The 23,419-nt window shown below is 44.4% G+C and overlaps 1 protein-coding gene across 1 annotated transcript in view; it reads left to right on the top strand.

Annotated features, from left to right (window-relative positions):
- The window catches only part of SLC26A7 (solute carrier family 26 member 7), an 83,499-nt gene that overhangs the window by 45,099 nt on the left and 14,981 nt on the right, over positions 1-23,419 (top strand). Inside the window, exons 12-14 of the mRNA XM_075828067.1 lie at positions 2,671-2,737; positions 18,348-18,461; positions 19,647-19,695. Coding sequence (XP_075684182.1) covers positions 2,671-2,737; positions 18,348-18,461; positions 19,647-19,695 — 230 coding nt within the window. The remainder of the gene's footprint in view (positions 1-2,670; positions 2,738-18,347; positions 18,462-19,646; positions 19,696-23,419) is intronic.

Raw genomic sequence — 23,419 nt, 5'->3', positions numbered from 1 at the left:
AGTCCGTCTCACAGACATAGAAGCAGGTGCAGACTGATTATCTATGGGCGTTAACCCTGAAGCTGTGCCTGGCATATCCTTTACAATTATGGTGGTATTATTCAAACTCTTCTGAGCAGAGGATGTGACTGTCGGAGGAAGGGTAAGAAATAAGGCCGCATCCTCTGCTCAGACTGCTGTAGTAGGAGCTATGAGAATGGGGGGATGAGCAGTGTGCACAACATTGTTTGTCAAGCCAAAGCTTGATTCTTAATTTTGTTTTACCCCCCCATTGAAAAAAAACCTGCGTGCGTGTCTATTGTGCAGTATGTAAGTCTGCAATGCAGCGCAGTAGTCCCTTGTTTGGTAGGTCATAACTCCTGTGGATGCGATGCTGTTACCCATACAGCATCTTTGGCTCTTTGCTGCATTTATATATAGAATAAGGTTCACTGTATCTAAATTTTATATTCATGTCTAACTAGTTGTTACGTGTAAATACTCTTCAAAGGCTATGTACATGTTTGAAAGCCTTTTTTTTATTATTAAATAAATGTGTTTTTTTTTATGTGATTAGAATTATTTTTTCAATTGACTTTTATGAAAAATGTTCTCTAGTTTTTAACAAACAGCTTGTTTATATCCTCTATTCTTAGAAGTTGTATCGTTCGCTATTAGTTAAATCCGTCAGTAAAGTGAACTGACAGCTCGACTAAGAGCGGGTGCAGTGTGTCTCTGACACCCAGGATCACAATAATATTGTTCACATCTAAGTTCATCAGCAGATAAGATACACTCACAGCCGAGCTGTCAGTCACTTCACTGACGGATTCGACTAATATAGATTTTATGAATAGAGGATACATAGAAGCTGTATCGTAAAAACGAAAAAAATAAAAAATAAAAGTCAATTGAATTTTTTTTTTATTATCACATAAAACATTGATTTAATAACAGAAAACATACTGTTAGAGGTATACATAGCCTTTAAAGAGGCTCTGTCACCAGTTTAATACTTCTCTATCTCCTACCTAATCTAATAAACGCTTTGTTGTAGATAACTACTGTTTATTTTTTTATTTTCTTTAAATGTTTATTAGTGACAAAGTTCTGATCATTTTGACATTTATGCAAATTTTTTGTAAAAGCCCAACTGTGCGTTTTTTTTTAGTTTCACCAAGTGGGCGTTGTAAAGAAAAGTTTATGGCGCTGACTAATCAGCGTCATACACTTCTCTTCATTCATGCCCTGCTTTATTCATAGCACAGCGTGATCAAGCGAGATCACGCTGTGACGTCACTTACTCCCACAGTTCCTTCACCGGAGCGACGGGAGAATGTCCAGACATCGCCTCCAGCCGTGCCAGGACTGCTGCTGAGGAGCATAATCTTCCTGGCATGGCTGGAGGCTGATTGGTCAGCGTCATAAACTTTTCTTTACAACGCCCACTTGGTGAAACTAAAAAAACGCCCAGTTATGCTTTTACAAAAAAATTGCATAAATGTAAAAATGATCAGAACTTTGTCACTAATAAACGTTTTTCAAAAACACCAAAACAGTAGTTATCTACAACAAAGCGTTTATTAGGTTAGGAAGGAGATAGAGAAGTATTAAACTTGTGACAGGGCCTCTTTATGCTTAGCGTTACATGTCCTTTCTACAAATACTATATGATATTAAGGCAATGGGGCAGAATTACTAAGCTGTCTAAGATTTAGACAGCGTAAACTTAGACCAGGCAGTCTGAAGACCAAATTGATCACAGTATTGCAATCTGTATAATAAATTTGGCCCATCTTGCTAGACATGTTAGACACTTTTTTCGGCGCTATAATGTAGATGACAGCAGTGCTTTTTATTTAGAAAAACTATCTATTTTCACCACATTAGGAGCGATTTTTGCTTTATGCTAATTACTTTCTTAATGCCCAACTGGGTGTGTTTTTACTTTAGACGAATCAGCATCATGCACTTCTCCCCATTCATTTAGTCAGCGCATAGCGACACTGCGTTATTCACTATGTGCTGTCTTATACTGACATATTAACGTTACTGAAGTGTTTAGACAGTGAATAGACATTCCTTCCAGCCAGGACTGGATGTCTATTCACAATCCCGACACTTCCGTAACGTTTCTGTGGTATTTACAGCAGAGCAAAGCGTAATCTTGCTGTAACCTGTCATTTACAGCGTGACCTCGCGAGATTACGCTTGCTCTGCTGTAAGTACCACAGAAACATTAGCGAAGTGTCGCGATTGTGAATAGACATCCCGTCCTGGCTGGAAGGAATGTCTATTCACTGTCTAAACACTTCAGTAACGTTAATGTGTCAGTATAAGATAGCACATACTGATCTAAAAGGATCCATAGGCGCTGACTAAATGAATGGGGAGAAGTGTCTGACGCTGATTGGTCACTGATTGGTCAGCGTCATACAATCCTCTGTACAACGCCCACATGGTCTAAAGTAAAAACACGCCCACTTGGGCATTAGGAAACAAATTAGCATAAAGCTAAAATCGCTCCTAACGTGGTAAAAATAGATTGTTTTTCTAAATAAAAAGCACTGCTGTCACATACATTACAGCGCCCATCTCCTTATGTAGGAGATAGGCCACTTATAATGTGGTGACAGAGTCTCTTTAAAGACACTGGCCTAAGAATTAATCAAATTTTTTTTAACTCCACAGAGCAAAAATACTGCATGTAGTATATATGCATGAAGAATATAACACAGTGACTGAAGACACATATCCAGTAAGGAGTTTGTAATTTATACTCAAATCCATAATGAAAGGTTTTGTATAGGCCTAAACATTGGTGGCAAATCGCTAGGGCTCAACTACTGAGACTCCTAGGCCTAATTCACACGAGCGTGTTAAACGGTCGGACCTATGTTATTGAATGTGGCCGTTCACACAGCCGTTGTTTCAACGGATCGTGTGAAGGGTCCGTGGCAAAAATAGGACATGTCCTACTTTTCACGCATCACACATCCCTCCATAGACTCTCATCTATGGGGATGCGAGACATTGTGTCCCGCAGCGCTGAGCACGGATGCTTCTCGGACGTGAAAAACTGCCGTTTTTCACGTCCAAGATGCGCCACGCTCGTTTGAATTAGGCCTTACAAGGGTTTTTGACATTTGGTGACACAGCGCCACTTTTGCCAATATGATGGATCTGTGTATTGCAGCTCAACTCATTCAACTAAATGGGGCTAAGCTACAATACTGGACCCAGCACATGGCCAGAGTGACGTTTCTTCCACCCCCCGGGGTGACAGATTGGAGCTCCAGTGGTTGGACTCCCACCAGTAATACATAGATGGCGTACCCTGGAGATGTATAACCAATATTTATGCCTTCATTTACTGTGGGATGTAAGGTTAATATTTATATGATATTGCAATAAAATTATTAGCTAGTCACTTACTGTACATAGTAATTCACTAACCGAATCTCATTATAGAAAACTCTCATTTGAGATGCAAGTGATTAATTACTAATAATGGGAAAAACACGTTCTTTTTTGTTTTTTTGAAAATTTCTGTTTATTTATTCATAAGAAAAAACGTATCATATTTGAAATAAGAGGCAAAAATAGAATAAGGGCATGCAGGCCTTACAAGTAATACCAGTAAGAGATTACAATCATAACAGACATTAAATAAATGTAACGAACTATGTACATACAAGAGAATCCCACAACAGCTAGGACATTGCTAAGAAGTGTCAGAGTAGTTGAGGCAACTTAGTCAGGAAATAGTAAGGGGAGGAGAGGTGGAGGGGTATGTCCATCACTAGCATTAGACCTAAATGAGAAGAAAGATAAATAGGAACCCACCCTTAACTAGATATACCATTATCAGGAGAGGGTTGGGATGGCTTGCAGGTCGATCTACGGAAAGCCAGCTAAGGTTCCTAAACCTCCAAAGTCTATCATGACTTCTTAGCTCCCAGCTCAATAATTATTCCATCCTACATATGGAGTCTACTTTGGAGAGCCATTCGCTGACATTGGGGGGTGCATCGGAACGCCAGTGCAAGGGGATGAGCAGCTTTGCTGCTGCGAGAAGTTGTGTGGTAAGGTTATGATGTCTAGAGCAGAAGTCAGAAGGCAGAAGGGGCCCATAGTATGATTAAAGGGGCGGACAGTGAAATAGTGACCTTGGTGAGCGCCTCGATAACGTTAGGGACCTCTAGCCAGAATGGTTGAACTCAAGTACATTCCCACCAGATGCGAGACATCGTCACTTTCTGGTTATTACAACACCAGCACGTGTCTGAGTGGGTAATAGAGCTCTGTATAAAAAATCTGGAGTTTTGTACATCTGGTAAGGGTTTTGAAAGAATTCTCTTGGATCCTAACACACCTGGAGAACCCATAAGAGTGCTACAGGATTCAAGAAGTCCTAACTCTTGTTCCCAGCCTAATAAATAACTTGGTTTGTCAGGAGCTCTCTCAAGGAGAAGTCCGTCCTAAAGTCATAAACTCTAGAGAGAAGACCCCTAGGAAGGGAGGGAAGAAGTAAGAAAGTTTCTAACCATGATGGTTGAGAGATCTTAGGGAATTTAGTCAAAAATTGTTTGGCTATGTCATTAAAATGTGAGATTTGCAGGAAGTTCAATGGCTCACCGGGTGAATTTGGGATTAGAGAGGGCAGGTCAGGAATATCCCTACCCTTAAAGGTTTTAACAATTGTCATATCACAAAATAGTTTCCATAGACTGTAAATAGGGCTAGGGCAACCCATAACATTGGGCAACAGGTTTACGGGCAAAGAAGAGAAATTGTTTTGGAAGGGTCTTTGAAAGATAAGAACCGACGGAAGGCCTCAATAGTACCTCTAATAATGGGGCTAGTCGCATTAGATAGTTTATGGACTGTAGACCTACAACAGAGGTTGGACATCATATCAGGTTTTAACAATGCTCTCTCTACAATTAAGGCGGTGAAATACTCACCTGTTCTAATCAGGGATATCCATCTACACAGAAGGATGGCCTGGTAGTAAAGTTGTGGGTCTAGTAGTTCCATGGCTCCTTTAGGGGGTTTTAATATGAGTCTGTGGGGAAGCCTTGGCTTCTCGGTGGCCCATAAGTATTTGAAGATTTGCCTAATGGTGTTAAAGAATGAGTTGGGGAGGCAGATTGGCACAGTTTGCATGACATATAGCAGTTGAGGCAGAATGTACGTTTTCAAGTAATTTTTCCGTTCTCACCATGAGAAAAAAGGGATATTGAGTGAGTCAAGGGGAGAGCAAAATTTGTGGGCTAATGAAGCATAATTCAATGCATAAAACAAAGAAATATTTTCAGGTAAATGTATTCCTAAATATTTAATGTGGGAGTCAGGCCTTTGAAAAGGAGTCAAGTTCTTGATCACCCCTACATCTCGGTCGCTAATCGCGATATTCAAAACTTCAGATTTAGAGTAATTTATTTTAAAATTAGATACCCATAAAAAAGGTTTAAAAAGATGTAGAATATGGGGGAAGTCCTGTCTCGGGTTAGTGATTATCACTAGGAGGTCATTGGCAAACGCTGCTGTGGAGTGCACCAAGATTTAAGCCCTGAATATCTTGACTTTTAACGCATAAAATACTGTAATGTCCGTGGCTGCGGGCTGTCAGCTCCAACCTCCCCCTGATAGCCGCAGCCACGAGTCGGCAAGCGCTGGTCCCAGCCTCCTCCTCAGGAGACACCAGCGCTCGCGTCCACTCACCTCGTGCCCGCTCTTAAAGGGGCAGCGCGCGCACCGGACCACGAACTTTGACCCGTGAGTACCTGACTATAAGAGGGGTCCAGCCCCCTAATGCCTGAGCGTTGTTGTGTTCCCTATAGTTTGTCTATGCCAATGGTCCCCTAGTGTTTCCTGCTCCCAGTGTTTCCTGTTCCTGTAAACTGTATCCTGATCTAGTGCCGTGGTTAGCTGTAGTCGTGCTGTGCTGGATACCACGCCTGTCCTGCTTCTCCACACCTGACGTCTACCTACTGCCTAGTTCCTGCCAAGCTACTGTCTGTGCTGCCACAGGTACCCTATGTAGCTATAGACTCTGACCTGCGCCCTGTTGGCCAGCTGCCTTACCGCCAAGGCGGTATGACCCAGTGGGTCCACAGACCCTTCGTGACAGTACGCTCAGGCCATGGACCCCACTGGTCGGTTCAAGACTATATGACGACGACACAGGAGATGCGAGCGGATATGCTGGACCTCCGGTCTCGACAGGAACAACTCCTCCAGGCGTTGAACATTCTTGCACGTCAGCAGGAAGCACAAGCTGCCGTTCCTCCTACTACACCTCCTGGCAATGTGGATCCTCAGTCTACACCTCTTGGCAGTATTGACCCACGTGTTTATTTGCCACTTCCTGACCGCTATGAGAAGCAAGTACCTGTCGTGGTTTTCTTAATCAATGCCAGATCCACTTCAGCCTGTATGCTAGGACATTTTCGTCTGATGGTGCCAGGGTCGCTTTCATAATTTCTCTCCTCACCGGAAAGGCTCTTGTATGGGCGAACCCTATATGGGAGAGACAAGGACCAGAGACCCGTGACTTCCAAGCCTTCCTCCGGACTTTTCGCATGGTGTTTGAGGAGCCTGGACGGGTCTCATCTGCAGCGGCTTCTCTGATTAACCTGCGCCAAGGAGACACCTCCGTGAATGAGCTCTTATGGAACAATGAGGCTCTGGTGGCTGCATTCTGGCACGGACTATCTTCCAGAATTAAAGACGAACTTGCCGCCCGGGATCTGCCGTCTACCCTGGATGACCTCATCCTTCTTTCTGCCCGGATTAATATACGGATCCGTGAACGCCTCCAAGAGGTTCAACGGGAGGGAGCCCTTCCTAGTCTGGTCCCTACGTTGCAGCAACCCCTGCTGTCCTCAGATGTCGATCCTCCTAAGAAGTCGGTAATAACGGATCAGTATAAGTTATCTACCCAAGAGAGACAACGCAGACGCACATCTGGTCTTTATTGCGGTCTCGATGGCCATCTGGTGCGCCTGTGCCCCCAAAAATCCCAAAACCTGGGGTTGCTTGGAGTGACGACCTTGGGTAAAGATGGACTTCCGTCTAAATTGTCCATACCTGTGACCATAGTGTCCGGCGAGAGAACACATCCGGTCTCTGCGTATCTGGACTCTGGATCCGCTGCTAATTTCATCCGCAGAGATCTGGTGGACCGTCCGCAATTGCCCACCACCCCTCTGGAGAGCCCGTTGACAGTTGCTTCAGTAAATGGACTACCTCTGCCAGATCCTGTTATAGCTGTGACCAAGCCACTGAGGCTCCAAGTGGGAGCTCTTCACTCTGAACTTCTGACTTTCTATGTCCTGCCCAAAGCTGTTAAGCCTGTGTTGCTGGGCCTGCCTTGGCTCCGTCTGCATGCCCCAGTTCTGGACTGGAATTCTGGAGAGGTTCTCTAGTGGGACCCTCAGTGTCAAGGTCGATGCCTGGTGCGGATTCATTCGGCTCAGCCTTCGCTGCCTCGGTCATTGGCAGGATTGCTGGGTCATTATGCTGCCTTTTCGGATGTCTTCATTAAGGGGGAGGCGGAGACATTGCCTCCACATCGGGCATATGACTGCCCTATTAAACAGATTCCTGGTGCATCCCTTCCCCGTGGTAGGGTATATCCTTTCTCCTTGCCGGAGACTCTGTCCATGTCCTCCTATGTGAAAGAGAACTAAGAAAGGGGCTTCATACGAAAGTCTTCCTCCCCGGCAGGAGCCAGGTTCTTCTTCGTCAAAAAGAAAGATGGCTCTCTTCGTCCTCGTATCGACTACCGTGGTCTCAACCAGATCATGGTGAAGAATAAATATCCCTTGCCACTGATCTCCAAACTGTTTGATCGTATACGTGGTGCAAACATTTTTTCTAAAATTGACCTGCGTGGGGCTTACATACAAGTCCAGATTCGCCAAGGTGATGAATGGAAGACTGCATTTAACACCCGTGATGGACACTATGAGTATCTAGTAATGCCCTTCGGCCTGTGTAATGCTCCCGAGGTCTTCCAGGAGTTTGTGAATGACATTCTCCGTGACCTCCTCTATTTTTGTGTTGTAGTCTACCTTGATGACCTCTAGATTTTCTCCCCAGATCCTATGACGCACCAGAGACATGTCCGTCAGGTTCTGCTACGGTTAAGGGAGAATCGTCTGTATGCCAAGTTGAAGAAGTGCATATTTGACAAGGATGCTCTACCCTTCCTGGGCTACATCGTCTCGAATCGAGGTCTCGAGATGGACCCTGAGAAGGTAAAGTCTGTCCTGGAGTGGCCACATCCTCAAGGCTTGAGGGCCATACAGCGCTTTTTGGGATTTGCTAACTTTTACAGGCAGTTTATTCCGAACTTCTCCTGACTGACTTCTCCCATCTCTAACCTTACTAAGAAGGGTATGAACGCCAAGGTGTGAACTCCCGAGGCAGAGTTCGCATTCAATATCCTGAAGTGTGCCTTCACGTCAGCCTCTATCCTCCATCATCCGGATGTCTCTCTGCAGTTTTCGTTGGAGGTGGACGCATCCTCTGTCGGTGCTGGTGCACTCCTGTTCCAGAGAGGTCCCAAGGGCAAGTCAAGGGTATGTGGATACTTTTCCAAGCTCTTCTCTTCCGCAGAACGTAACTACTCGATTGGGGATCGGGAGTTACTGGCCATCAAATTGGCTCTGGAAGAGTGGAGACATCTACTACAGGGCGCAGCTCATCTGATCTTGATTTTTACGGACCACAAGAATCTGACCTACCTCCAGATGGCCCAACGGCTGAACCCTCGTCAAGCTAGGTGGTCACTGTTCTTTGCAAGCTTTCAGTTTGAGCTTCATTATCGCCCGGGCCGACAAGAATATGAGGGCCGATGCCTTGTCCAGGTCTTTCGAGACAGAAAACACCATTGAGAGTCCACAGAACATTATCGATCCATCTTTCATTGTCTCGGTAAATCCCCTGCAAATTGGGGACATTCCTTCAGGGAGGACTTTTGTGCTCCTGGCTGATCATGGAAGAATCCTTCGCTGGGGACACTCCTCTAGACTTGCAGGTCACGCGGGGTTACGTAAGACCCGGGATTTGATTGCTCATCATTTCTGGTGGCCCACCCTACCCAAGGATATTGTGAACTTCGTTTCTTCCTGTGCTGTATTGGCAACCAACAAGGCTACCCACTCCAGACCTGCTGGTCTGCTCCAGCCATTGCCTGTGCCCAATGCTCCCTGGCAGCATATAGCGATGGACTTTATCACGGACCTGCCTCTCTCTGCTGGATGCAGTGCTGTCTGGGTAGTGGTGGACCGATTTTCGAAGCTGGCCCACTTCGTCCCTCTGACCGGTCTTCCTTCTGCTCCTCAGTTGGCCAAGTTATTTATTTAACACATCTTCCGCCTGCACGGCTTGCCGCAGCATATTGTGTCTGATCAGGGGGTTCAATTTACCTCGAGGTTCTGGAGAGCCCTCTGCAGACTTCTTGGCGTGAAGTTGGACTTTTCTTCTGCCTACCATCCTCAGTCTAATGGTCAGGTCGAGAGGATCAACCAGATTTTGGAGAACTACCTATGCCATTTCATCTCCAAACAGCATGATGACTGGGTGCAGCGGCTCCCATGGGTGGAGTTATCCTACAATAATCACACCAGCAAGTCTACTAGGAATACACCGTTTTGTATTGTCTACGGCCAGCACCCACAAATTCCTCTTCCGGTGCCTGATACTTCCGAGGTACCTGCAGCTGACTTCACGTTTAGAGACTTTTTGCAGATCTGGCAGCAGACTCGATCCTCCATCCTAATGGCAGTGGACTGCATGAAACGGAAGGCTGACACAAGGAGAAAAGAGCCTCCTCGGTTTCTTCCGAGCACTAAGGTCTGCCTGTCGTCTAGGAATATCCGACTGAGGGTACTGTCATGTAAATTTGCCCCCAGTTTCCTCGGACCATTCGAGGTCCTGCAGCAGATCAACCCTGTCGCCTACAAGCTTCAGCTGCCTCCTACCCTCAGGATTCCCAACTCCTTCCATGTCTCCCTCCTGAAACCAGTGATCCTGAACCGCTATTCCAAGACTCCCAGCCCTGCGGTTGCCTCCAGCTGCCCCTCGGACATCTTTGAGGTCAAGGAGATCTTGGACACCAAGAGAGTGAGAGGAAAGACTTTTTATTTGGTGGATTGGAGGGGCTTCGGTCCTTAAGAGAGGTCCTGGGAGCCAGAGGAGAACCTCAATGCCCCTACTCTTCTGAAGAAGTTTCTCTCTCGCTCTGGTCCCAAGAAGAGGGGGCGTAAGAGTGGGGATACTGTAAGGTCCTCCTCAGGAGGCGCCAGCGCTCGCGTCCACTCACCTCAGCCGGATCCCACTATTTAAATTTTTCAAGCATTTCGTAGGGCGCAATCACAAAAAATATTGCTGCAAAATCTGCAGCAGAAATAGTCTGTGGCACAAGGACTTAAACGCAAACGCCTGTTATTACCTGATTAGAACTCTGGCCCCAGTGCTAACCACTCATTATTAGCGGCATTTTTATAAAAGGATGGGCATATGGACATCTGGCAGAATATGAACAAACCTGCAGTGTTACAAAATGTGCAGTTTGCCATGGGGACTACATTTGAAGAGGGACTTGTCTTAGCTGGAAAACTGTTTTAAAGTGATAGTATATTTTGTATAAAGAACATTCTATAATTTATGTTAGAGCCAACTATACAGGGCACAGGATTCACTCACAAAACTCTGTTTCCTACAACAGACAACCATAAGCAATTTTCATACAAACAGTGGCATAGCTATAGGGGCCGCAGTTGCAACCTGGCCCCTTAGCCAGGATAGCCCAGAGGCCCCCCTTACCACACTGTGCAGTGCAGCCAAGTCCCTAACTTGGCCAACAGCGGTGAATTGTCGGGGGGACCAGGAGCAGAGGAAGTCGGCCGGGGGGGGGGGGGGACCAAGAGCGGATGATTGCAGGACGTGAGTGGACTCTCTCCTAACTCCTAGTACCGCGGGGGGGGCGGAGTCAGTGATCCTTGGACAATTCATGGCCAATCGAACATCACTGACTCCACCCCCTGTCCCTGACTCTGCCCCCAGTCTGCACTCTCTTGGAGTCAGAAGAGCCTGCCCACGTCCCACCTACGTTTCCCAAAATGCTGCCAGTGGGGGGGCTCCGGGGGTGTCCCACTGCTATGGGACGATAGCTGGCCAGCTTGTGGACAGGCTGCGTTGTCCATGAGAGCCTGGGAGGAAGGGGTACATGATGTACATGATGTCCCTGTGCGCTAACCCGGTTGGCTAAAGCGTAGGGAGGTGGGGCAATGAGGGGGCGCTTGCTCCACCTCTTCATTGTTGAGACTGGAGTGGGTCTGCTGTAGTAATGACCTGCACGGCCTGCAATTTAATGGTAAGGATCTAGGAAGAAGACAGGTTGCTGCTTAAAGGGTCCCAAGATTAAAAGTTATCTCCTAACCACAGGATAGGTGATAACATGCTGATCTGTGGCGGCCCGACCGGTGGGACCCCCACTGATTAAGGGTAATCGGGGTTCCGTTCCTCCAAATTAATGCAGCGGCAGGTCCCACTTGCGCCCTGTGGTTCTATTCACTGGCTATGGGACTGCCGGAGATAGCCGAGTAAAGCACTCAGCTATCTCTGGCAGTGCCATAGAAAATGAATAAAACAGCGAGACCACAGCGGTCGGACCCCACCGATCAGCATGTCACATATTCTGTCGTTAGTAGATAACTTTTTATCTTGGGACAACCCCTTTAACCCTTTCATCACTAGGCCATTTTTGTGTTTTGGTTTTTCACTCCTCGTCTTCCAAGAGCCACCCAGCAGACAGTAATCTTATACTGTATAAGATTACTGTCTGCTGGGGCAGTGGATCTAAGCCTAACATGGGGCAGACTTAGATACAGGGTCCAACAGACAGTATCACACATGGGCCCTGTATCTAAGCTTACCGCATGTTAGGCTTAGATAGAGGGCCCATGTGTGATTGTCATGTCTATGGCCGCGGGCCATCGGGTTCACTCACCTCCCGACGGGTGCAGCCATGGGTCTGCGAGCGCTGGTCCCAGTCTTCTCCTCAGGAGAAGCCAGCGCTCACTTCCGCTTACCTTGGCCTGGTACAGATTAGTTCGGCTCAGCCTCCTCTGCCTCGGCCATTGGCAGGATTGCCTGGCCATTATGCTGCATTTTCGGACGTCTTCAGCAAGAGGGAGGCGGAGACGCTGCCCCCACACCAGGCGTATGACTGTCCTATCGAGCTGATTCCTGGTGCATCCCTTCCCCGTGGTAGGGTATATCCTCCCTCCTTGCCAGAGACTATGTCCATGTCCGCCTATGTTAAAGAGAACTTGGAGAGGGGCTTCATACGGAAGTCTTCCTCCCCGGCAGGAACCGGGTTCTTCTTCGTCAAGAAAAAGGATGGTTCCCTGCATCCTTGTATTGACTACCGGGGTCTCAACCAGATCACGGTGAAAAATAAGTATCTGTTGCCACTGATCTCAGAACTATTTGATCATATACGTGGTGCCAAGATTTTTTCCAAACTAGACCTGCGTGGGGCTTACAACCTAATCCGGATTCGCCAGGGTGACGAATGGAAGACTGAATTTAACACCTGTGACTGACACTATGAATATCTAGTAATGCCCTTCGGCCTGTGTAATGCTCCCGCGGTCTTCCAGGAGTTCGTTAATGACATCTTCCGTGACCTCCTCTATGTTTGTGTTGTGGTCTATCTTGATGACATCTTGATTTTTTCTCCAGATCCCATGACTCATCAGAGACATGTCCGTCAAGTTTTGCTGCGGTGGGAATTGTCTATACGCCAAGTTTGAGAAGTGCGTGTTTGATAAAGATGCTCTACCCTTCCTGGGCTACATCGTCTCGAATAGAGGTCTCAAGATGGATCCTGAAAAGGTGAAATCTGTCCTGGAATGGCCACGGTCAAGGCTTGAGGGCCATACAGCGCTTTCTGGTATTCGCCAGTTTTTACAGACAGTTCATTCCAAACTTCTCACTGACATCTCCTATCTCTAACCTCACCAAGAAGGGCATGAACGCCAAGGTGTGAACTCCTGAGGCAGAGTCCGCATTCAATAGCCTGAAGAGTGCCTTCACATCAGCCTCTAACCTCCATCATCCAGATGTCTCTCGACAGTTCTCGTCGGTGGTGGACGCCTCTTCCATCGGTGCTGGTGCACTCCTGTTCCAGAGAGGTTCCAAAAGCAAGTCAATGGTATATGGATATTTCTCTAATCTCTTCTGTTCTGCAGAACGCAACTACTCGATTTGGGATCGGGAGTTACTGGCCATCAAATTGGTTCTGGAGGAGTGGAGACATCTACTAAAGGGCGCAGCTCACCCCATCCTGATTTTTATGGACCCCAAGAATCTCACCTATCTCCAGACGGCCCAACGGCTGAACCCTCGTCAGGCCAGGTGGTCGTTGTTCTTTACCAGGTTCCAGTCTGAGCTCCATTATTGCCCGGCCGACAAGTATGTGAGGGCTGATGCCTTGTCCAGGTTATTCGAGACAGAGGACACCATGGAGGTTCCACGGAATATTATTGATCCGTCTTGCATTGTCTCTGTCAACCCCTTGCAAGTTAAAGACATCCCTCCTGGGAGGACCTTTGTGCGCCTGGCTGACAGAGGGAGAATCCTCTGCTGGGGACACTGCTCTAGACTGGCAGGTCACGCGGGTACCCGTAAGACCCGAAACCTGATTGCCCATAATTTCTGGTGGCCCACGTTGACCAAAGACATTATTGACTTTGTTTCTTCCTGCTCAGTGTGTGCAGCTAACAAGGTTGCTCACTCCAGACATGCTGGTCTGCTCCAGCCACTGCCGGTGCCCGATGCTCCCTGGCAGCATATAGCTATGGACTTTTTTACTGACCTGCCTCTCTCTGCAGGATGCAGTACTGTCTGGGTGGTGGTGGATCGATTTTCGAAAATGGCCCACTTCGTTCCTCTGACCGGCATTCCTTCTGCTCCTCAACGAGCCAAGCTTTTCATCCAACACATCTTCCACCTGCATGGCTTGCCGCAGCATATTGTGTCTGATCGGGGGGTTCAGTTCACCTCCAAGTTCTGGAGAGCACTCTGCGGAATCCTCGGGTGTGAAGTTGGACTTTTCATCAGCCTACCATCCTCAGTCCAATGGTCAGGTCAAGAGGATCAATCAGATCTTGGAGAACTACCTACGCCACTTCATCTCCAAGCAGCATGATGACTGAGTGCAGCTGCTCCCGTGGGCGGAATTCTCATAAAATAATTACACCAGCAAGTACACAAGGAATACACCGTTCTTCATTGTCTATGGCCAACACCCACGAATTCCTCTTATATTGTATAAGATTACTGTATGCTGGGGGCCCGTATCTAAACCTAACATGTGGTAAGCTTAGATACAGGGTTAGTGTGCTTGTGCTGTTTTTTACTGGTTCAGATGTTGGACTACGATTGATTCGAGGACTACTTCGATAATGGCTTTTTTAATTTTCAATAAAATGGTTAACAATGGTTGTGCGTTGTCAATAAAATATATTTTTATGTCTTTGTATATTCTTTTAAACGTTGTTACTACCGCCTTAGTATTGGCCGCTGTCTGATTGATGATGTTGTATCTGGCTGGTTATGAAAAATGGGGGAGATCCCAGGTCGTTTAAAGGGTCATCTCACCCTGGTAATGCTAGCCTGCTGCTTCTGTATTGTATCTGGCTGGTTATGAAAAGTGTGTGTGGGGGGGGGGGGGGGGGCCCGCATAATTTAAAAAAACGACCTCGGGTCTTCCCTATTTTTCATAGCCAGCCAGATACAACATAGCAGTAGCAGGCTAGCATTACCAGGGCAGGAAGCGTCACTGTTTCTGGCCTTTCCCAGCCTAATAATGCCAGCCTGCGGCTGCCCCAGTGCGCATCCATCACTACAGATGGTCTGGTACTGGATCGTACCCGGCTCTTCCCAATACACCTGGGGTACCGGCGTAATAATTGGGGGTTAGTGCTAGCCTTTTTATCGGCTAACTTTAAGCCCCACCTTAGTAATGGTCGCTGTCAATCAGCCAACGGCCATTGCTATGGCGGTAGTAATAAAGTTTAAAAAAATACAAGGACATAGAAAAAATATTTTATTGAAATAAAAAACCCCATACAATCCTTGTTAACCATTTTATTGAGAATAAAAAAAATGGCGTTATCGAACTAGTCCTCGAATCCGAAGTAGTCCTCGAATCTGAGATAGTCCAACAATGAAATCTATAAAAAAACACAAATACACCTAAAAAATTATTAACACATAAATAAGTAAATCAATTTGTATACTTACCTTTCCTGGTGCAGCGCTGGAGCTGCAATGTCAGTGAGCTGGGCCCTATACCTAAGCCTATCATGTGTGATACTGTCTGCTGAGCCACTGTATCTAATCCAAACATTTGTGATTCTGTCTGCTGAGCCGCTGTATCTAATCCTATCATGTGTGATACTGTCTGCTAAGCCGCTGTATCTAATCCTATCATGTGTGATACTGTCTGCTGATCCACTGTATCTAATCCTATCATGTGTGATACTGTCTGCTGAACCACTGTATCTAATCCTATCCATAGCTATGGGGTCGTAGCGCTATACATGTTCTGTCTCATTTATACATATATACACTACCGTTCAAAAGTTTAGGGTCACTTAGAAATGTCCTTATTTTTGAAAGAAAAGCACAGTTTTTTTCAATGAAGATAATCATAATCAGAAATACACTCTATACATCGTTAATGTGCTAAATGACTATTCTAGCTGCAAACGTCTGGTTTTTAATGCAATATCTACATAGGTCTATAGAGGCCCATTTCCAGCAACCATCACTCCAGTGTTCTAATGGAACATTGTGTTTGCTAACTGTGTTAGAAGGCTAATGGATGATTAGAAAACACTTGAAAACCCTTGTGCAAGTATGTTAGCGCCGCTGTAAACAGTTTTGCTGTTTAGAGGAGCTATAAAACTGACCTTCCTTTGAGCTAGTTGAGAATCTGGAGCATTACATTTGTGGGTTCGAATAAACTCTCAAAATGGCTAGAAAAAACAGCTTTCATGTGAAACTCAACAGTCTATTCTTGTTCTTAGAAATGAAGGCTATTCCATGCGAGAAATTGCCAAGAAACTGAAGATTTCCTACAATGGTGTGTACTACTCCCTTCAGAGGACAGCACAAACAGGCTCTAACCAGAAAGAGAAGTGGGAGGCCCCGGTGCACAACTGAGCAACAAGACAAGTACATTATAGTCTCTAGTTTGAGAAATACAAGCAGAAAAAAATGGGACATAGATAACATCAAAACCACAAAAAAGGCCATACTTACTAGGTAGGTGGGTGGGTGGGTGAAAACCCGTTCCCAGCAGGATGCAGACAGGTCAAAAAATGCTGCAGAAGGAGTGTGCATTAAATAGTGATAGCCCCTCCCACTAGTCTTGAGGGGAGTGGCGAACTAAGTGCTCAAAGGTGTGCGATAAATGAGTGTCAGTGTAGTGCTAGGGTGTGAATGGATGGTAAAAAAGAAATATGTATGTATGAAAGTGTCAGAACTGTGTAATAATGTAATAAAAATAAATAAATGTGATGAATAGGGGTCAGTGCTGTGAATAGTACATGGGGTGTCAGTACTATGTGTAATACATAATAGCATTTTTTGACCTGTCTGCGTCCTGCTGGGAACGGGTTTTCACCCACCCACCCACCTACCTAGTAAGTATGGCCTTTTTTGTGGTTTTTAGTTTGAGAAATAGACGCCTCACAGGTCCTCAACTGGCAGCTTCATTAAATAGTACCCGCAAAAAGCCAGTGTCAACGTCTACAGTGAAGAGGCGACTCCGGGATGCTGGCCTTCAGGGCAGAGTGGCAAAGAAAAAGCCATATCTGAGACTGGCTAATAAAAGGAAAAGATTAATATGAGCAAAAGCACACAGACATTGGACAGAGGAAGATTGGAAAAAAGTGTTATGGACAGACGAATCGAAGTTTGAGGTGTTTAGATCACACAGAAGAATATTTGTGAGACGCAGAACAACTGAAAAGATGCTGGAAGAGTGCCTGATGCCATCTGTCAAGCATGGTGGAGGTAATGTGATGGTGTGGGTTTGCTTTGGTGCTGGTAAAGGGGGAGATTTGTACAAGGTAAAAGGGATTTTTAATAAGGAAGGCTATCACTCCATTTTGCAACACCATGCCATACCCTGTGGACAGCGCTTGATTGGAGCCAATTTCATCCTACAACAGGACAATGACCCAAAGCACACCTCCAAATTATGCAAGAACTATTTAGGGAAGAAGCAGGCAGCTGGTATTCTATCTGTAATGGAGTGGCCAGCGCAGTCACCAGATCTCAACCCCATAGAGCTGTTGTGGGAGCAGCTTGACCGTATGGTACGCAAGAAGTGCCCATCAAGCCAATCCAACTTGTGGGAGGGGCTTCTGGAAGCATGGGGTGAAATTTCTCCCGATTACCTCAGCAAATTAACAGCTAGAATGCCAAAGGTCTTCAATGCTGTAATTGCTGCAAATGGAGCAATCTTTGACTAAAGCAAAGTTTGAAGAAGAAAATTATTATTTCAAATAAAAATCATTATTTCTAACCTTGTCAATGTCTTGACTATATTTTCTAGTCATTTTGCAACTCATTTGATAAATATAAGTGTGAGTTTTCATGGAAAGCACAAAATTGTCTGGGTGACCCCAAACTTTTGAATGGTAGTGTATGTAGTGTGTAGTGTGTGTGTAAATATATATATATATATATATATATATATATATATATATATATATATATATATATATATATATATATATATATATATATACATACACATATACATATACATGCATGCACACGCCCCTGGCTGCTTGTGCTGCATCGTTGGGTCATTTAGGAGACCCAGAGATGCAGTCGAAAGCTGCAGGCTGTCGTCCATGAGAAGAAGTTGGGGGGCCCAAGAAGGACTTTTGCATCGGGGCCCATGGGCCTTTAGCTACGCCACTGAATACAAACATGCATCATGCGTTCTGGTAATGTGTGGGGGTAAAGAGGCATCGTATCCTGACCCTGGTTGCAGACAATCTAGGCTGTCTAGACTGGCAGACATTGCTCCTGTGGTGACCCGCATCGTCATCCACAGGTCATAGAAGTGCTCGTGGCATGTATTGGTGTCACACAACCAGGCTTTCTGCTGGTCCCTATATATTGTATATATGAATATATGTTTTGACATGGAGGGTTTGTCTGTCACAAGTCAAGTATTATTGCTGCCAGAGGTGTGATGTGTGTATCCAGTATGCTTTATTTTCTTTTCTTTAACATGCTACGGTATTCTTTTTTTTTTCCAGGAACTGAAAATTGTCTCAATTGGGGCACCGCTTTTCTTTCTCAATGCCAAGAAATTCCACACTGAAATCTTGGCAATGAACCATACATTTATAACAAGAACAGGTTCCTATATGGTGAGAACAATATTTAATAGTCTAACCATTGTGATAGGTGGGGTTGCCAACAGTCAGTTGATTCATTGACAATCTGTAAAAATAGGGGATTTTTTTGCGCTGTTCCTTATCTTTTAATTTTTGGAACGCTGGAGGTGTTTTTTCAGGTTATTGTGGTTGTAATTATTATTATTGTATAGTTCACAGTAAATGCAGTTCATATTAGTAATATGAGCTATGGACATATATTACTTATCATCTTTATGATTCATTTTGCTTTTTCCCCAAAAACAATTTGGGCTGTCCTTGATTTTTGGCTAAGTTGTCCAGAATAAACAAAAAAGGAGGTTGGTCATCCTGGAGATAGGTCAATCACAGCTACTTCTTTACATTCTAGACCAGTGTTTCTGAACTCTAGTCTTCAAGTATCCTCAATAGGTCATATTTGAATGGTTTTACTTAATAAAGGGGTTGACAGGCACGGACAACTGATAAACTATCCACAGGATAGGTCATCAGTATATGATCGGTGGGGGTCCGACACCCGGACCCCGCACTGATCAGCTTCTCCAGCACCGGATGTCCATGCCGGATGCAGATGACTCCGGTCACGGAATAGCGACCAAGCTGCAGTACTGCAGCTCTGCTCCTATTCAAGCGAATAGGAGCAGAGTTGCTGTTCTGCAGCACGGCCTCTATGCATTATATGGAGGCATCAGCTGCAGCCCAGAAAGGAAGGAGCTGGTTCGGCTCCGAAACGCGTCGCCTGTATCTATTAAAGACAATTTGACCTACACAGTGTCTGCTTCTTCACTATGCGACACTAGGAACCAACAGTGAATTACATTCTAAGGGACCAGCGCCGCTTCAAGGGTTGATTTTTGAGTTTTTTCACCTACACAAGGTGTTATTCTCACAATCCCAGTATCCTACTAAGAACTGGTCTAAGTTTTTGGTTTCCGGTACAACCCGCAGCTTGCAGTTCTCTGACGATTAACTACAAATTCAAAGTCTACATTTTCAGGGGTGTCGTGCTCCGAGCACATCACCAGGTGAGCATACTTATCACCACATCATCTATTTTACACCTTATGTAGGTAATGCCCTATGGTTGCGCCGATTTGTATTCCCTTTTTCTTCTTGTGAAACTCTCTCTCTCAGTCACTCTCTCAGTCATAACATCTAATTACTTCATCTGTATTTTAGCAAAAAGCAGGAGCATTACTGATGGAAGTTCCCGCAGGAGTCTCCAAAGGTATGTAAATGTATAATCTTATTAGGATTGGTTAACCGTCTAATGAGAGAAAACCTTATACACTGTTTAGAAGTGAGACATCAGATTATACTGCATTGTGATGAAATGACAACTCCTTTGTAGTCAACTGATCTCCAGGCTTTTTGATGGTATTGACAGTAATTCAAAGTTTTTTAAGTGATATAAATAGAGAAGTTACATCCCATGTCATAGAACTAACATAGGTCAAAAACTAAGGTGGTTAAAAAAAGAAAACATTTATTACAGCTATCCTTATTGTGTCATAAATAACAATTTACCAAACCATTTAGAGGAGAGAGCATTACAGTAATATTGGTATCATGACAGCAAATCTCACATGGTTTTTGGAAACTATTAACAGCGACTGCACAATTGCAGTACTGGGGCATATACATCCCACAGCAGTCACATGTACTGTATATACAACTTTCTTGCACCTGCTAAACATCAACAGATGTGAACAATAATGCCACTAATCATACCACTATATTGTGACTGAATAATACTACCAAACAGTGACCAATAATACCACTTGTAATACCACTATATGTAAAAAAAAGAACTTTTTGCTCACCTCAGCCTATTAACAGTCTTTGGTTTACCATGTTTTCCGCTTGCCCACACTACACCCAACCTATTCGAGCAGTAGACTGCCAGGGTAAATTTCCTCGGTCTATCCTATTCTCCCTTAGACATAATTCTTCCATTCCTCACACTCCAGGACACATCAACTTCCCTCTAAAAAAATATTTTATTACTGTCAAACTAAAAGATAATTTGGGCCATTCGATTAGTGGAGAGCTGTTCGCGTGCATCGGCATCCTCTATTCTGTTCTGTGGGAGTTACGGAAACAGCCAAGCTCTTTAACACAGCCCCTTCTTCATGTGGAATCTGCAGCCAGCGGCCACCTCACCAGGTGAAACGATTGCCAGGTGACCCCCGTTCTCGGTATAGCTTTTGGTTCCAGAGCTAGGACCCACATCTATCAGACATTTATGGCATATCTTGTGGATATAGGGAAGTAATAAGCAGGCCCTATTTAGATGAGCATAGGGGTGTATAGAGCTAAAAAGATGCTTTCAGTATCTTTGATAGACGGAATATATAAATTAAAGCACGTATAAAAATAAGATGCGATTTCGTTTTAAGCAAAATATTATCCTTTGTATTTTTCATGTGGTATACAAACAACACGCTGGCAATAGTATAATAGAACCTATCCACAGGGCATACACATGCACCATTCTACATAGTAAATCCTCCAAGTAACACGACTGTACTCCTTATATATAATATACTACCAAAAAGAGAGCCCACAGAGTATATAAGTCAGATATAAAACATAAATTTTTATTTAATAAATTATAAACAATTACAAATACAAAGCATTAAAAATGAATCACAAAAATGGTCCTTCTTCCCAAGGGATTGTATGCAATGGAACATGCCAATGGCCCTGTCCCTAAGACGTTCTTTACAATTCTGAACTCCTTGATGTCCTCCTTTATATAAGGTATGGGTAGGAACAAGTTAGCTTTAACAATTTTGCAGCGTCCCAAAGCTGAGGGGGGTTTGGCGTTACCCGATTTTTATCTGTATTTTTTGGGGGGCCAATTGAGATATTTGGCTACATGGGTGTCTGTAACTAAATTCTTACCTTTTTTCTGAATACATCTTGGGAGAGGTGGTGGAATCTCGAGATATATGATCAATTCTGCAACAACCATTATTGTTAGGGGGAGATTGTTGCTATTGCAAAAATTGGCATGTCAGGTGTGGAAGATGGCTAAAGAACTGGATAAGATCGTAGATCCACCTGAGGAGACCCCTCTCTGGGATAACCCTATGTTCTCACAGTTGCAGCAATTGAAGGGGGGCGGGGGTTTGGATATCCTATAGTGTACTTACTTTGCATGACATATATAGAGATAGGATTCTATTGTCGTTTACGCAAATGCAGGAGCAATTTGGTCTAGATAGGATGCATTTCTATCGTTATTTGCAACTTCGGCATGCTCTGGCCTCTCAGTTGGGATTTTGCGGACACAGGGACCCAAGGGTATTATTTCAGCGTTGTATACATACCTGTTGAATGCTAAGGTGAAGTCCCAAACGCTTTTGGCTGAAGCAGCTTGGCAGGTGGCCATTCTGTCTATATCCGGTGAGGAATGGGGGGAAGCTTTGGAGTCCCATATCTATGTTTCCACTTCAGTTAATAATAGATTGACTCAATTGTTTATTACTCATCAATGTTATCTTACTCCAATTAAGCTCAACAGGATGGGTCGTCTGCCACATACTGAGTGTCATAGGTGTCACGCGCCGGATACTAACTTTATGCATCTTATGTGAGATTGTTCCTGTATTGGTTCCTTCTGGGGGGAGGGGGCGTCAATGCTGAGTCGGATTGTCTCGTCTGAGATACTAGTTACTCCGGCGGTTTGCTTGCTGGGACTTTTGCCAGAGGAACGCTGGTCTCATTATGACAGAATATTTTTGAGAAAGTCCTTGTTTCTGGCAAGGAAAGCAGTTGCTATACGTTGGATTTCGCATAGGCCTCCTTCTTTGAAACAATGGAAATCTTTAGTTAATAATATAATGCCCTATGAAAAGGTTGTATATCGGAATAGAAAATGTGTATGGAAGTTTTAAAAGATCTGGGGCCTGTGGATTTCCTCACCTTTGACCCTTAGTTCATTGCATTCCATGTATTCTTCTATCACTGATTTTGTACTTACATGTTGATAAGCAATTAGTGAAGAGTTCTTGTCTCTCATATTATTTAATGTAGGGTGTGTAGGGGGGGCGGGAGGAGGGTTTTCGTGTAATGTAATAATTACTGTTGTATTTCTATTTATAATTCTTTGAATATTGGAAATTTTCTTCCTTTTCCTTTTTGTACAATGTCATATCATGTGTAATGTATATACTCATGTGTAAGCTTTATGTACCTATAAAACGAGTTTTAAAAAAAAAATGAACCACAGATGAGAAGAGAATTGCCAAGCAAAAGAAAGTATTGCACAAATGTTCAAATATCAGTATATACCAAAATATGTACTATACAGGACACAATAGAAAAGTGCATAGTGCAAAGAAAATATCAGGCATTTGTATGCCCAGTTAGAAACATGTTTGACCTATCCTGTTAAAAAGTCCCCACAGGGAATCTGGTATAAAGCCTTTATCACTACTCCATTAAATCGCATGTACTAACTATAAAGTGCTTAGTGCAGAAATTTCAGGAAAAATCTGAAAGGGAGAGTGAATTACTAACCCATATTGCTGGATCTCAGGATTGGCGACCGGCCACCTCACCAGGTGAAACGGTTGCCAGATGACCCTACGTTCTTGGTATAGGTGTGGGTTCCAGAGCTAGGACCGACATCTATCAGACATTTATGGCATATCTTGTGGATATAGGGAAGTAATAAGCAGACCTTATTTAGATGAGCATAGGGGTGTATAGTGCTAAATAGATGCTTTTAGTATCTTTGATAGACGGAATATATAAATTAAAGCACGTATAAAAATAAGATGCAATTTCTTTTTAAGAAAAATATTATCCTTTGTATTTTTCATGTGGTATACAAACAACACGCTGGCAATAGTGTATAAAAGTACAAAATCAGCAAGCAGTAAGACGCCGACTGTTCCTCCACGTGGGTCTCTGCCGAAATCCTAACAATCTTTCATCCGGGA

This window comes from Rhinoderma darwinii, chromosome 5, assembly GCF_050947455.1.
Source record: "Rhinoderma darwinii isolate aRhiDar2 chromosome 5, aRhiDar2.hap1, whole genome shotgun sequence".
Lineage (NCBI taxonomy): Eukaryota > Metazoa > Chordata > Amphibia > Anura > Rhinodermatidae > Rhinoderma > Rhinoderma darwinii.
The sequence above is the reverse complement of the archived record's forward strand: the minus strand, read 5'-3'. Positions and strand labels throughout refer to the sequence as shown.